This window comes from Podarcis cretensis (assembly GCF_951804945.1).
Source record: "Podarcis cretensis genome assembly, chromosome: 4".
In the NCBI taxonomy this organism is placed as follows: Eukaryota; Metazoa; Chordata; class Lepidosauria; order Squamata; family Lacertidae; genus Podarcis; species Podarcis cretensis.
In genome coordinates, this window is record NC_137173.1 from 65220779 (window position 1) to 65235939 (window position 15161).

The 15161-nt window shown below is 43.8% G+C and overlaps 1 protein-coding gene and 1 long non-coding RNA gene across 2 annotated transcripts in view; one reads left to right on the forward strand and one right to left on the reverse strand.

Moving 5' to 3' along the window:
- The window catches only part of PTCHD1 (patched domain containing 1), a 53097-nt gene extending 45495 nt beyond the window's left edge, over window positions 1-7602 (reverse strand). Inside the window, exon 1 of the mRNA XM_079972210.1 lies at window positions 7166-7602. Within this exon, the coding sequence (XP_079828336.1) occupies window positions 7166-7594 (429 nt within the window). The 5' untranslated portion in view covers window positions 7595-7602. The remainder of the gene's footprint in view (window positions 1-7165) is intronic.
- Window positions 7603-9499: 1897 nt separating this feature from the next.
- On the forward strand, window positions 9500-14909 carry LOC307214018. Its single transcript, XR_013837837.1, has 3 exons — window positions 9500-9528; window positions 11352-11393; window positions 14551-14909. It is a non-coding gene; the product is annotated as an uncharacterized lncRNA (long non-coding RNA).
- Window positions 14910-15161: the final 252 nt, after the last annotated feature.

A 15161-nucleotide genomic window follows, 5' to 3' on the forward strand; every position in this document is an offset into this window, starting at 1 on the left:
GGCCTTACCACCTGACTTGGTTCAGCTGAAAAGAAGAAAAAGAGCTTGGTCATCATTATATTGATGATACCCTTTCCCAAATCTCAGTGCAACCTGTTCAATCTCATGATTTTCTACACTTGATCTTAGGCAAAAGGCCAAGAAGATATTCCACTCTCATGATTTCTAACTCTAGCGTGATTTCTAGGGAATGATACATGATTTCAGAATGTCAAAGAGTTGATAAAATCTACACTGGGAGTTGCAAAGCCAGCTCATGAGACAGGATACTGAAAGGATTCCATCAACATGGATTTTATTTTAGCATGGTATAAGGTATGGATAATATTTCCTTTTGCATTTATAGGGTATTTTACATATGTATATAGCAGGGGTTGTCTTCTGGAAAAAAAATACCATAGCTTATTTACATATTTTTTCACTTAAGCAGGTAATCATAGCTAATTGCCTAGGTTCAGTGCCAGGCCAAGAAATTTTGCTGTCTGAAGCAAAGGGCAAGATGGTACCATCCCCCATTCCACATATAGAAGCTGAGTGGACAGGCAGCTGAAATAGAGTTCAATTCTGCTATAATGGGACAGCATCCTCCACAATACTCAAGGGCAGTAGCAGGTTAGCTTAGGAGTGCATAACAGTCTGTGTGGTGCGCACACAGACTGCTTTATCCTCCAGAAGGGCAGGTGGGTGGAGGAAAGCTCCAGAGGGCTGCCTCACTTTGCCTAATGGTGGTGCCAGCTCAGCCTAGGATAGCACTTTGAGTGGGGAAGCACAGCTCCTGCATCAGATGCAAGAGATTTTCCCAGTTATGTCATGGTGCACATATTCCTGCTGCCCATTAGGACCTGGGCAGAATTTATGGAAAGTCATAAAGGTAGGTGTGTAAACCAGGGCGAGCCCGTGGGTGTTATGTGTATGTGAAGCATTGAACGATTTCTGTCAGCATGGTAGCTGTTCAGTTGCAAACCGATTTTCCAGCTGGGACATCACTGCAGTTACTAAACCATAATGAAGCTTCCTGAAACATAGGAATATAGCAGGCTATATTATACTGCTGGCCAGTGATGGCACCAGAAAAAAGGTTTTTTTTGGAGGGAGGGCGGCACAGATGGGGCAAAGTATATTTCATGATGGGCAAGTTATGTCACACATGTTAGCATCTCTGAAAGAAAAATAACAGTAGATGCTAATCAGAGTCCAGCAATGGGGGGCAAAAGGTTTTTTCTTGTGGGGGCGTGTGCCTCACTGCCCCTGCCTGGTACCACCCATACTGCTGGTCCATCTAGTTCGAGTCTATGCTAATTGGCAACAGCTCACCAGGGTTTCAGAGAGGTAACATTCCTGGAGATGCCAAAGATTGAACCTGAGACATTCTGAATGCAAAGCAGATGCTTTGCCATTGATCTGCAGCCCTTCCCTTTATTTGGCTTCATGTCTGAATTGACAACCATTATTTATATACGTGTAGGGAGGCTGTTGCACCAGGAGATGAGAGCACTGAGCAAAACAGAACATTAAAGCAGATAAGCCATTCTGGTTTGGTGTGATGCCTAAATAGGAGAGCAGGTGCAGAGGTCATCTGGTCACAGGCCTCCCCTACTATGGTGGGATGTATTGTATTTCTGTTTAGCAGATTTCCAATTTTGCATTGCTACATACAAATTGTCATATGAAGATCTGTGTCCTCTTTTTGGCAATGTATATGTGACCACCCTAAAGTACATCTAAGGTACTGGGGGAAAGTTTGCTGAATGGAGATGAATGGTGTGTGTGCAAGTTTTTGTTTTTGTTTTTAAATTTGTCATCGAATTATATATTTTAATGTCATGTAATATAACCCCAGATCAACCCCAATCCTCTCTCTTTCTCCTTTTTACATTACAACCTTCTGTATGTACTGTAGGCATTTCTTTCTGGTATGTTTAGCCATCTTAGATTAGGATTAAGATTAAGATTAGTAGCACAATTAAATGAACTAGAACTGGAATGGAACTCGCTAGGTCAGTTTGCCATATCACCCTGTACTGAACTGAAGTGGAACCAAATAATAAAAAAAGGACTTCGTAATGGGTCCTGAACCAAAAATGTATAATGGTTTGCCTCCCAATTCTGACAGGACAGGTGAATGCGTTTTTCATGAAAAGCTGGAATATAGTGCCATTATATCCAATTGAGCTCAAAACCAGTTTTGTAGCATCCTGTTGAAATGTATGCATTTAGAAACTATTTTAAAGTTTTAATCTGTTACTTACTGTTTAAAATATTTTAGCTGATTTATGGATTAGTTGGTTTAAAAGGAGATAATTTAAATGTGTGAAAAACTCAACAAAGGTGCTTTTTAAAATAAAGAAGTCAAAGGAAATGTGTGGTACTAGTGGAAGTTAGGGAAGCTTTTAAGTGTCAGAAGAAAAGGCCACATTTAATAGTTTGTTCTTCACAACTTTTCAATATCAGCCCTAGCTCTTTGAGGTAGATATATAGGCCCTGTGATTTGCCTTCCAAGCTAGATTGTAGGAGAGATGTCTCTATAAGATCTGGCAAGCCAATGGGCCATATTCATGTAGGGATTTTGTGCAAGCATAATTCCCCTGCTTTTTGTGTGCTTCAGGCTATTTTCAAATGTCAAATACCAAACGTTTCTTACTCTTATTGGGAGAAACTCATGTAGTGTGCAAGGGTGACTTCACCATATTTTACATTATAAACCTACATAAAAGAAATTACCTTCCCATATGTAGACTTCAATCTTGGCTCCTTGCCCTTCATGAATTGTACTAGCCTCCAGTCAAGCAAGAAATCACCCTAATCCTAAACAGATACTCCCACTAGACTCTCAGAAGACTAAATGATGCAATAGTCACCTGTCCCAGCAGAAAATGACTGGTTAATAAGTGTCTTGTGGATCTGCATCAAAGATGTGGGCCCAACAAATGCAGCAGCTGAAGCCAGGATGACCAATATTCAGTGATGATGCAAATTGCAGTTCAACAACATCAGGAGGGTCCTGGGCTCCCTAGCCCTGCTCTAGATACACTACGGCAGCTTTGCTAAGCATTTTCAGGATTGTCAATGAGGACTGTCAATGAGAAACACTGGTATACAGCTAAGGTTTAATGTGCCTCTTTTGGTCCCCTTAGATAACTTCACTGTTTTTTGTCATTATCCAGAATATCTCTTTAGGCTAAGATAAAGGCACTGATTTTCTAGGCGCCCTGAAATAAAACAAACATTTTAGGCTGCAATTCTATACATACTTATCTAGGAATAAGTTTCACTGAACTCAATGGGACTCGTGAATGAGTAGAAACATAGAGGTCTCGCTTTCCTGTTTTCATTTTATCAGCTATCAGTGCCACTAAATATTTGACAAAAGTCTAGTGCCATTGGGAAATTACTATACCCAAGTCCAGGGAGTTTCTTTTTTTTTATGTTAAGACAGTATCAGCTTAAGCTGCAATCCTAAACAAACTTACTAAGGAGTAAACTCCACTGAACATGATGGGACATACACAGGATTGTGTTTTCTCATTTTAAATCCCCTCTCAGTTAGTAGATGACTTCTGTCAGGAACGAGGGAACTTGCTAGATTTGGGAAAGAACACTGGTGTCTTTCCTAATCATTTTGCCTGTCAAAAAATAGACACCAGTTGCAAAGCAGTAGCTGTTAACAGCAGCCCAAATATACTTGCAAGTGGAAGTCTGAAGCTTGGCTCTATGGTTATATTGAAATTTTAAAACAGACATGATTAACCAAAGTGAACAAAATAAATACACTGCAATCCTATTCCCCCCCCCCATTTATTTTATCTTTTAGCAGCGAATGAGGAGTTTGTTTAGAAATCCTTGTTAAAAAAGAAAGGCAGAAATCAGCAGCGTCCAAACTGGGTCTGAGATATAAAGAGCATCTTCATTCCAGAGTTGCTAATATGAGCAAGCAATTCAGAGTGTGGCATGCTAAAATTTACTTGTCAGTGAAGAATGAGCTGCAGATGTAACACTACCATCTGAGGTCCATCTTAAGCTAGGAGAGCCTTCAGCTGCTGATAAGAACATAGGAAGAGCCTGCTGGATCAGGCCAATAGCCCATCTAGTCCAACATCCTCTTCTCACAGTGGCCGACCAGATGCCTGTGGAAAACCAGCAAGCAGGATTTGAGCACAAGAGCCCTCTCCCCTCTCCTGGGACTTCCAGCAACTGGTATTCAGAAGCATTGCTGCCTTCAAGTGTATTGGCAGAGCAGAGCTATCATGGCTGGTAGGCTTCAATAGCCCTCTCCTCCATGATATAATCTCGCTGATCTTGGTTTGATCTCCATGGTTTTTTCCCCTTTCTCTTCTAAGGGTGACTCATTATTGTAAAAATAGCCCTGCCCTTATGTCCCAAGACCATTAGCCACCCACAGGAAACAGTGCTCAAATCAAACAATCAACAGCCTCTCAACTCCTGGATGCTCATATTGCTAGGCACAACTGCTTTGTATCAAAACATTACTAATTCTCCATCTAGTTCTTAGGAGCAAACATAAGAAGCTGCCTTATACTAAGTTAGATCCCAGGTCCATGTAGATCAGTATTGACCGGCAGTGGTTCTCCAGAATGTCCTTCTTAGCCCTACCTAGAATCTTCTGCATGAGAAGCAGTTGATCCACCCTGACCCTTCCTCATATTGCTTATAGAAGTGGGGATGACTTTTCCAAACATGAGATCTTCCTAAGATGGCGAGATAATAATTTTGATTGATGGGTTGCACCAGTAGTGCCATGGCCATCTTTCAGAGAAAAAAGGAGAAAGGAAAATAGGGGGACAGAACATTTCTAGACAGACAGAAGACATAGGTGGAATAAAGACAAAACAATACATTCAATAATCTTATGGCCATTAGCTCCCCGTTATACTTTTGCCTATTAGGTAGTCAATGAAACATCTAATAAAACTGCCAAAACATTTGCAAAGCTAAGCAGGGTCCAGCATGGTTTAAAACTGGATGGGAGACTGCGTGTTGAGATTCCTGCATTGCAGGGGGCTGGACTAGATGAACCTCGGAGTCCCTTCCAATTCTACAATTCTTAATTTAGCTACAAGGTGGAACATTATGGGAACCAGATGACATGCAGTGAAACCCCATGCATTTAAAGCAAATCCCACTGTAGCCAATGGGGCTTACTCCCTAGAAAGTGGGTTTAGGATTACAGTTTAAGTTCCTATAATCCTCTACCTGTTACCTCCTTTTGCTGCTCAACAATTCAACGTCACATGACCACAACATGTCAAGAATTTCATGTCCTGTCTCTCATTGCTTAAACCCAACTTCCCAGGATCCTTCAAGGGCTTAACCACACATTCACCTGAACATGGCACCAGCCCCAAAGAGAAGCGGTTAAAACAGAGGTCATTGCACAATGTATAGATGGCAACTATTCAATAACAGAGAACATTTGGCATGCCTAATGACTTCTAGCTAACTGCAAAAGTCCATGGTGTCAAAAGTGACTGTGGTGTGTGGTTTACCACCATCTCATTAAATGAACAATAAACATTCAGTGGCCAAAGTCTGATTATAAATTAGATTGAACCGAACACTGATATAATTATCAATCTTTCTGACATAACTATCAGTTCTAAGTTGCACTGATAGATAATGTCGTGCGTAAAAAGGTTTTGGAAAAGATTCAGAGTCATTTGTGTCTCTTTTCTAGAGCTAGCAAACCATGAGAACATCTATGCTAATCCTATGCCTACTTATAACAGAATGTATCTCAGGGAGAATAAAGGAATAGGGATTGACATCCCTATGGTTTCCTTATTTGCCAGAAAATTTTCTATGGGAAGACACAAACTACATCACCTTTTTGATATTTCTGGGCTAGTATATCAATATTCAAATACAAATAATTAAATGTGAGATAAATGCTGGTATTACTGATTCTATTCTATCATGGAATGCTTAGCATATGGTTTGGTGGAACTTGCAAGACTATCTCTATGAATATGCATTTTCTCAGTTGAGGAGAGAGACTCTAAAGGTCAAAACATTTAAGATTACTTCGCAGTGTCTTCTGAAGACCTGTCAACATTTTTTTCTGTTTCCAGAAAATCACTGTCTGGCAATTCCCAAAAGAGGCAAGGGAAACATGCAGTGCAGTTGTTTAATGCTGAAAAGCGTGTACGGGGCTAGTCATAGCCACACCTCTAAAACAATTCTCCATGTTTCAGAAATTTGTTTTCCTCCCCTTCATCATATTGTTCTTCTTTCTACTCACCTGCAGCTCTTTCTCACGTTTTTATTCTAAACCTGTACTCAAAATGATTGGAGTATATATTGTAATACAGACACGGAAATTATTCCTGACAAATTACGGCAGACTACTGAAATAGGTGGGACCGCTTATACCCAGGAAGGTAAAACCTAATGAAATACCATGCATTATATTACATAGCAAACATCTATAGAGTGACGCCATTTAAACAATATAGCCTTTCCTTTGATTTTGAAACTGTGTGTGAAAATAGCATGTGGAATGCCATAAAAGAAATAGATTTCAAACAAAACAACACCTGGCTTTGACAAACTTGCAAGAGCTGTTACAATACTAAGGTTGTGGGTTTTTTTTTAAAATTTGTTCTATAGGAATTAAGTCCAGAGCAGCCCACAACTGGTACTTTTACAAATCCCCTTAAATAAATTTTGAAGTTTAGGTTCAACTGCAGATCAGCAAAACTAACTGCCATTGCCTCAACTTGCACAATAGAAACAAGAGAGGGGGGGAGAGGTGGTGGGGGGACAATCCGTGTATAATACAGGCAGAATGTTTTTAAAGTGTCATTCCTTCATTCACAAAATCTTCCACACACACTCCACCACCTCCTCCTCCTCCTCCTCCTCCTCACCACCTCCCAAGATGAGAGGAAATCTCTACTCTGTTCTGCAACCAGGAGTCAACCCAACTGTTGCAGGGCTGTGACTTGGCAGCTGCATTCTCAGGGCAAGGAACAGTTACCCAGAGAGACACAGCCGCGTACATAAATATATGATGCAGACACATCTGTTCACATTTAGAAGCAAATCTACCACGATTCAAGGAGTGGGGGTGCAGGAGAGAGGGGCGATTCATCTCTGCCTCTCTCCCCTCCACTACACACACACACACACACACTCGCTCGGACATTACCTTTAAGATCAGCTCGGTGTGGTGTTGGTCCAGCATGTTCGCCTTCACGAAGGAGGTGATGATGACCCTTCCGTACCTGCCCGGAGTATGCAGGTCGGAGTAGAGCCGGTGCTTGGACCGATTGACGGGGAAGAGGCTGTTGACCAGGTTCCTCTCGATCTTGGCCAGGCTGTGCTTGGGCGCCAGCAGGTGCTCGACACTCTCTTCGATCTGGTACCTGCTGAAGCTGGCGCCCAGCAAGATGGAGATGAGGACGGGCGCGGAGGCGAAGAAGACCGGGTGGCTGGCGATGAAGTGGCCGAGTCTGGCGAAAGACGTTCTCAGCCCCCTGTGCAAGACCTGCCGCAACATCCTAGTGCAGAAGCAGCGCAGGAGGGCGAGGCGCGCGCGACGGGATCGGAGGCTCTGCCAGAGCCCAGACAAAACCATCGGGGAGCCCAGGCAGGCGGCGGCGGCGGCGGCGGCGGCGGCAGCTGCCCCTCCGGGCGGAAAGGGGCAGGCAACTCTGCCTCTCGCTCCCCGCCAGCCTCTCCGCGCACGGCGGGCGCTAGAGCTGCTCGCCTCCGTCCAGGAGGCTGCCGAGGGGAGTTTCCCGGCGCCTCATTGTCTGACTTTAAACAGCAACAAAGACTCTCCAGGGAAAAGGGCAACGGCGCCGAGGAAGCAACACCCAGAACGGGGGGGGGGGGGGGGAAGGAGACCCAGATCGGATGGGTGGCAACACCTCTTTGTTTCTCTGGAGGGTGGTTGCGCTTTCTGCCCAGCCAAGTGGGTGGGTGCCTCTTTTTTTTGGAGGGGGTGTTTTTGTTTGTTGGTCCAGGAGAGGGGTGTGTGTGTGTGTGTATAGATCGAAGTGGGGGTTTGACACACTTGCTGACTAATCTCAGTGGAGCTCCAGCTCCCCGGCTTGAAGAGAGATGGTGGGGGGCAGGGATGGGGGAGGGAGATCTCTATATTAAAAATAATAATAAAAATATCGCACGCAGAAGCCCTCGACACCTGATCCTTTGGGGGGGTGTTGCGATTTGTTGCTGCTGCTGCTGCTCCTGCTCGGTTGTAGATCCACAGGAGATCGTGGGGCTCCGGCTGATTACACACCTGCAGAACTGAATGAATGGGTTTCCTCCCCCACCCGCGACTCTAAACGATGACAGGAAAGAGACTCGCCTCTTCCTCAGTCCAAAAGCCCCAGGGGGAGAAACTCGCCGTTTCAAAGCACACGCTGCTGCTGCTGCCGCTGGTGGTGCCGCCACTTGCGAGCGAGTTCAGGGGCAGTTTCCTCCGCGGCTTTTTCATGACAGTTGTTGAGCTTGAACAAATGACTAGCCAATGCCCAGGTGGCTCGGAGCAGGCGGCTAGGCGAAGCAGCGCTTCCTCGCCCCCATCTTCGCTGGCTCTCTCACGCGACTCAGGGATCCGAGGGGTTGCATGAAACACAACCAAGATGGGAGGGTTTTCTTTAAATAATAATACTAATTTAAAAGAGCCTTTATAGGTAACTTAGCTGGAAGTCTCGATCGCCGACGGCGAATCACCAGGGACGAATCCTCCTCCTCATCTTAACACACAGGGAGGTGGGTGGCTCCCTCCCTGCCTTCTTCGTGCCCGCCTCGGGGTTTTCTGCTCCGAGGACTGGATCCCCCACTTGGCTTTTGTTTTGCTTTGTTGGCGACCCGAGGCTACTTCAGGTCAGATCCATGTCGGCGCCGCCGGCTTGTGCCGCCCGAGCGAAAGAGCTGCCCAGCCGCCTCAGGGAACGAGGGGAGCCGGGCGCGGAGCTGGGAGCGACGTGGCGCATGGCAAAGTTTCCCGGCTCACCTCTGGAGGAGTCCCCGAAGAAGCGCGCTCGGGAGAGGGCTGCTCCCCGCCGGGGCGAACGGCTCCCTCATGGCTTCGCGACCCCGATCAGCGCAGAGATACAGTTTTGTGTATTTCATTGGTGTCAAGCTGCCGCCTCTTCTCTCTTTGTCAGCGCATAGCGAAGGGATTCGCCGCTTCCCGGTGCCAGGAGCCACGGACGTCTGGGCAATTCCTCCAGCTCCCTCTTCGCTGGCGTCCCCGCTCCCCTCTCTCTGGCTCCTTTTCCCTCTCGCCGACTCTGCCTGCCTCTCTCTCGCTCTCCGCGCGTTGCTGCTTCGACGCTCTTCTCTGTGCGAGAGCAGAAACTGCCCAGTCTCCAGCCTAAATGGGCATGTGCGAGTGCTGCGCACATGCCCATTAAGGACGTGAAGCCGCCGCGAAGCCGGTGCCCTTAACCCTTTGCCCGGAGCTTGTCTCAGACTCCCCCTCTCCTTCGAAGGGGGCGCGACGAGGCGGGCGAATTCGTGGGGTTGAGGAGCGCCTGCGCGGGCGCGCGCGCCTGGGTAGGTGGGCGGAAGGAGCAACTCAGCCCTCTGGAATCCCGCCAGGGAAAAGGAACCGTGAGGTCACTGGGATGAGTGGAAATGCCCCAAAACAAGGGGCGGGGCGAGAAGCCGTGGCGAAAGGGCAGCTCTCCCAGGAAAGGATGTGGAGAAAAGACCATCGAGTTTCAATGAAAGCCAGTTCTCCCCACAGGAGCATAGGGAGTTGCCTTATAGACCAAGCAAGGCCGTTGGTCCATCTCACTTAGTGCTGTCTGCACTGACCGGCAGCAGCACTGCAGGGATTCAGATTCAGATTCACATTCCCAGTCCAATCTAGATGCATCTGGGATTGAAATGGGGAACTGGGCTTAACCCCAGATATTGAATCTTGTGCCCAATTTCAGGTTAAAGGGAACCCTTAGCAATATGCCTTTGGTGGGCTCTGGGTTGGCCCAGTCCTCCCCACCAAGAGAAAGGAGTTGGCTCTTATATATTTCTAAAACATTTCCACCCTACCTCCCAGTGGCACTTTGCTCTGAGTGTAAATTTGCTGTCATCCAGCTGTGCCCATTGTTCTTCCACTGGGTGGTGCAGCAGTTAGGATTGGGCCCAAATACTAGCATTGGGAGAAGTTGGTTGTGCAAGTGGGCAGATGCAGCTGTTCATTCAAGGTCCTCCCTCTGGGCAGTGGGGTTTGGGCCTAGCATGTCTAGCAGTGGTCATCACTGCTTCTGTCCACTCTACCTGCTCACTCGCTGGGCTCAGGTCTCCTTGGCAAAGAGTGAATGAGCAAGCAGATTCTCCTCAGAAAGAGGGGAGGGTGTGGTATATGTCAGAAGCTGTGGCAGCCACTCCTTGTAATGACTGCTCTCTTAGGTCTTCCAGCCTTTTTCTACATTGAGAGAGACAGTGAAAGTGGGTGTGATCTGAGCAGCAGGCCTGCTCAGCTGTGCCCCTTTCCCAAATTCTTACCGTGGCACCTTCTGGAGGGGGGAACACAAGTGAGAAGAATAAGAGGTGGGACCTTCTGGCACAAGCAGCCAACTCTCCCTGCTTGGATTCCTGCACTCCTCCCCTCTGTGTCCTGGGCATACCCAACCTGTTGCATCACTGAGAGTCAGAGATCAGGTGAGCAACAATGGCAACTCCTCCTTGCAACCAACCACTTTTGTGGACACCTGAGCACCACTTTGCCATCTGACTGAGAGACGGAAGTGTGGCTATTGCTGTGCATGGCACAGAGGTGGGAAGGAACAAACAGAGAACAGGCTTTCCCTACACAATGGTGCCTAGACTTCTCAGGTGCTGCTGCATCTCCTGAGTGATTGGGGCCTTCACAACTGCCTGATACTTCTAAGCTTTGATGCATCAGCTAAACCCCACTAGCACCAGTGATTCCTCTCAGTATGTAGTTCTGCCCTTTAGTAACCTGGTTCTTGTTGTTGAACTTCTGGGTTCTACTACAAGAAACAGAGTATATCCTGCAAGCCTAAAGTCTGCTCATACTTGACATATAACTTAGGAAAGGAGGCCAGATAACATACAATATTTCTGGCTTAGCTTCACTTCTTTCATGTTTTCCATCATGGCAATTTCTACATGGCAATACTGGGATTTAGTTGCCCCTTTCCTGTTCTTTGTTTGCTGTTATTGTTGTTGTCGTTCAGTCTTTTCCGACTCTTCATGACCCCATTGCTGTTATTAGTGAACAAAAAATAATAATAAAGTCTTTGTTCAAGCTGTCTTGTTGATTTAGTTTAGCATGACCAAACATGCAGGCACATTATGTCATAGTATTTTATCAATTTCAGCAAATACTAAATTCCACAATTGTCTTATAGGGAACAGGATCACCACATGTGTAGAAGTGTTCCAGTCTTGGGGTATGTCATCCAATATTTATTGGACTATATCTGTATTTGTGTGTGTGTGTGTGTGTGTGTGTGTACATACTTTCTGTGGGCTAATATGTCAAATAAGGTTTAATCTTAAAATTAAGCTCTTGTATCTTAGGTACAATCTTAAATACACTTAATAGGGAGTAAATCCCACATAATTCAATTATTTTACTCTGAGAACATAATGGATTTCAATAGTAAATAATTTTTAAATAGGCTCCATGGCTTTATAGGATTGCTATTTTTTTTACTTAAGGAAATATAAAGATTTTGTATGGAAGATCTTTCAAAGTAATTAAATATTTTAGAGATTTCTGTTAATTTCAGATATATCTCCAGATTGCTTGCTTGCAAATGATGGATGTAGCTGGTAGCTCTAGTTATCAGTCAGTAAGCTCAAAGAGCATGATAAAAGTGCATGATACAAGAATTGAAGATGAATTTGAAAAAGTTAACTAGCAGAATTATCAGTATTCAAATAACTGACGAGAATAGATTAATTTAGATTTGATAAATATAAGATAAGGCTAAAGTAAGAAAATTAACTTGAAAATTAACTTGAAACTCAGAAGTATGAAAACTGCACAGAAAATAGCAATGGAGATTTCAGTTTAATATACAGTACATACAAATAAAATAGGAATATACTAATATACGATAATTATAATATTTGTAAGATGCTTTCATTGAAGACAGCCTATGTGACACTAGAGTGCCACTGTCTCATTTGTGGAATCTAACTTGTAGCACACATTTAAAAAATAAAAAATAAAAAAAATAAGATTAGCTGTCTTTCTCTATTTCTTCCACTAGCCTAGTCTTCACCAACCTGGTGCCCTCTAGATGTTTTGGACTACAGTTCCTATGACACACAGCCAGGAAAGTGCTGACTGAGGCTGATGGGTATTGTAGTTCATAATATCTGGAAGGCATCTGGTTGGCAAAGGTGGCATTAGGCCTTTTCTTAGCATGTGTAATCTTTTTTTTTTATTTTTTTATTTTTTACTATGGCACCAGACTTTGGAGCAGTCCCATGAGAGGTGCCCTTTCTTCTTACTTTTTGACAGGCAGCAAAAAATTTTTTATTCCAGTAGACCCTGCAAGTATGTTGCTCTTAATGAAAATTTGACTGCATTTCTACATTTGCAGGTTTGTTTGTTTTTTAACATTTGATATAATTTTATTCTTGTTTTATTGTTAATTTGTACCTTTCTGAATTGTAAGCCCCCTTATTCTTAATAAAAGTGGAAGTATCAGTATCAAAAGTATCAGTATCATAAATGAATACATTTCATGAAAACAGTCTTAAGTGCCTGTTACTTTTACATTCTTCCCTTTCCCCAGGTTAATCTGTTTTGCTTGTCTCAGGGAAACATTTTGTGTACCAATGATACTATATAAGTAAACTTTGACAGGTTCAGTTACAAATTTCACACTCCTTAGTTTGTCTAATAATAATTTGGATCCAAAGGTTTCATTCTTCTGACAGATGCAAGTCTTTTTGTTGGAAGAAGGAAACCTTTGGACCTGACAAGCGATGGAGAATGAAGAGAAATTCAGTTCGGTTCACATTGTAACATGAACCTACTTTATTTACACTTCGAGAAACAATACATGCCCCCCAATACAGCTGTCCTTGAAAATCTGCAGTTCTCCAAATTTTGTAATGCAGTTCTCCAACCTAAACAAGTTACAAAAATGTGTGTATTAAGAGAAATTTGTGCATATTAGTGGAGACAGAGCACAGTGAATGCTGTGTGTGTGTGTATGTGTTGGTACATTCTACCTTCACACATTGATACTGGCAAGCCCTACTCTCTGCAGATGTGTCTGATGGCCAAGTGAAGAAGCCATACACATGTACTCACATATGGTTGCGGAGCAGAATATGTGTTTCAGGGAACATGTAGAAAGAACTTGCCCATTACCCAATCTGTTCGTGCATAAACTAAGATGAGATCAGCACACCATCAAAAACCCAATGTTTAAGTTATAAGTATTGACTCTTATAAACAAACACAGCATCATTACGAATCATAGAGAAGGAATTTGTTACATTTTAGAGGGCTGACCCATGTGTTCTGTGAAATCATTTGGAGAAAAAATACAAAAGTCCAAAGAAGCATGATTGATAATGCTGACCGAAATCCAGTTTCTGTATGGTTTCCTGAACCATCACATGACCACCTCTGTGTGTGCTGAAGTAGTTGTGTGAATGTATTATTAGCATGATTGGGCTCCAACCCCTTTATTGTACTTCACTTTTATCATCTCTAGGAAAGGCAAAGTGTGCTAATGTAATCACATCTTAAGAGTCGCATGCTTCAGAGACTCACTCCACAGAATATTACATCAGCAAAGCGCTAGAATGTGTGAAACATGTATAGCTAACCGTGGTTGTTCAAAATGTGATGGGAGACACGGCAGAAAGCATTTGCTCTGCTGCGTGTTTACTTGGAAATAAGTCCCATTGAGTTCAATGGGTGATGCGTCTTAAGAAAGCATATAGAGATTTGAATTCCGCGGGGCCTATAATAAGGAAAGATTACTTCACTAAGGATATATGACAAGAAGGAGAATAGGATGTGGGGGGTGAGGAGACAGGAGAGGGAATAATAGAAAATAAAGAAAATAAAGCTTTTATGGAGACAGGTAAGGGAGGAAAAATGGAGAGACGGCAGCAGGTCTGTTCCATAATTGTTCCTATGGACATGGTGGATCCATCTGTCATTCCTTCCCCAGGGTTCTTCCAACAATACGACACTGAGAGCCACTGTTGTAAACAAATGAAACCATTATTATTACCAAGTACGCTAACATAGATTTGTCTCAGCAAATTAAAGCGCAACATATTGCATGTCAGATCCAGTGCCCATTAAAGCCATTCACAAAATATCCAGTGATTTGAGTGGCACAGCTTTTGCTCCAGTCTGGAAAAAAAAATTGTTTCCTCATTAGACGATTCTTTGCACCTATTGAACAGAGGTCTAATAGCCAATCAGTTTCTCAATTGCCAGGTTCTGATGTTCAGCGTTAGATAACCTTAGTGTATCAATTTTCATAATTAATTCATAGTTAATTCTCATTACCACTGTATCAATATGCTAATTCCTCTCAATAAATTTCCAATTAACATTCACAGGCTTGGATGCTAATGAGCAAGATGTGGAAAGATGCAGTCACAGAAGTCAAGGGTATATGTCTTTGTTTTCCTTTTCAGAAATGCAAGTGGCAGGATCATTGTCTTAGAATGCATTTAGCATTTGTCACTCTATACAGTTTATGGGTTAAATTAATATTGTGATTAAATAAAAATGACATGTTGCTGAATATGCAGCTGTTAATTAACATAGTGCATATGACTAGGTTTGAGGGTAATTGCTATGTTTTTAGGAACAAAAGCAATTGCTCCAGTTGTTGTTCCAATGAATTCAAGAAACTAAAGGTTTTGGCTAGCAGTTAACAGGAAGGTCAGACTAGTAGTCCATCTAGCCCAGGAGTCAACAACCTTTTTCAGCCATGGGCCAGTCCACCATCCCTCAGACCATGTGGTGCGACAGACTATATTTTTTTGGTGCGGGGGAATGAAAGAATTCCTATGCCCCACAAATAACCCAGAGGCGCATTTTAAATAAAAGCACACATTCTACTCATGTAAAAACATGCTGATTCCCGGACCGTCCATAGGCCGGATTGAGAAGGCGATTGGGCCACATCCGGCCCCTGGACCTTAGGTTGCCTACCCCTGATCTA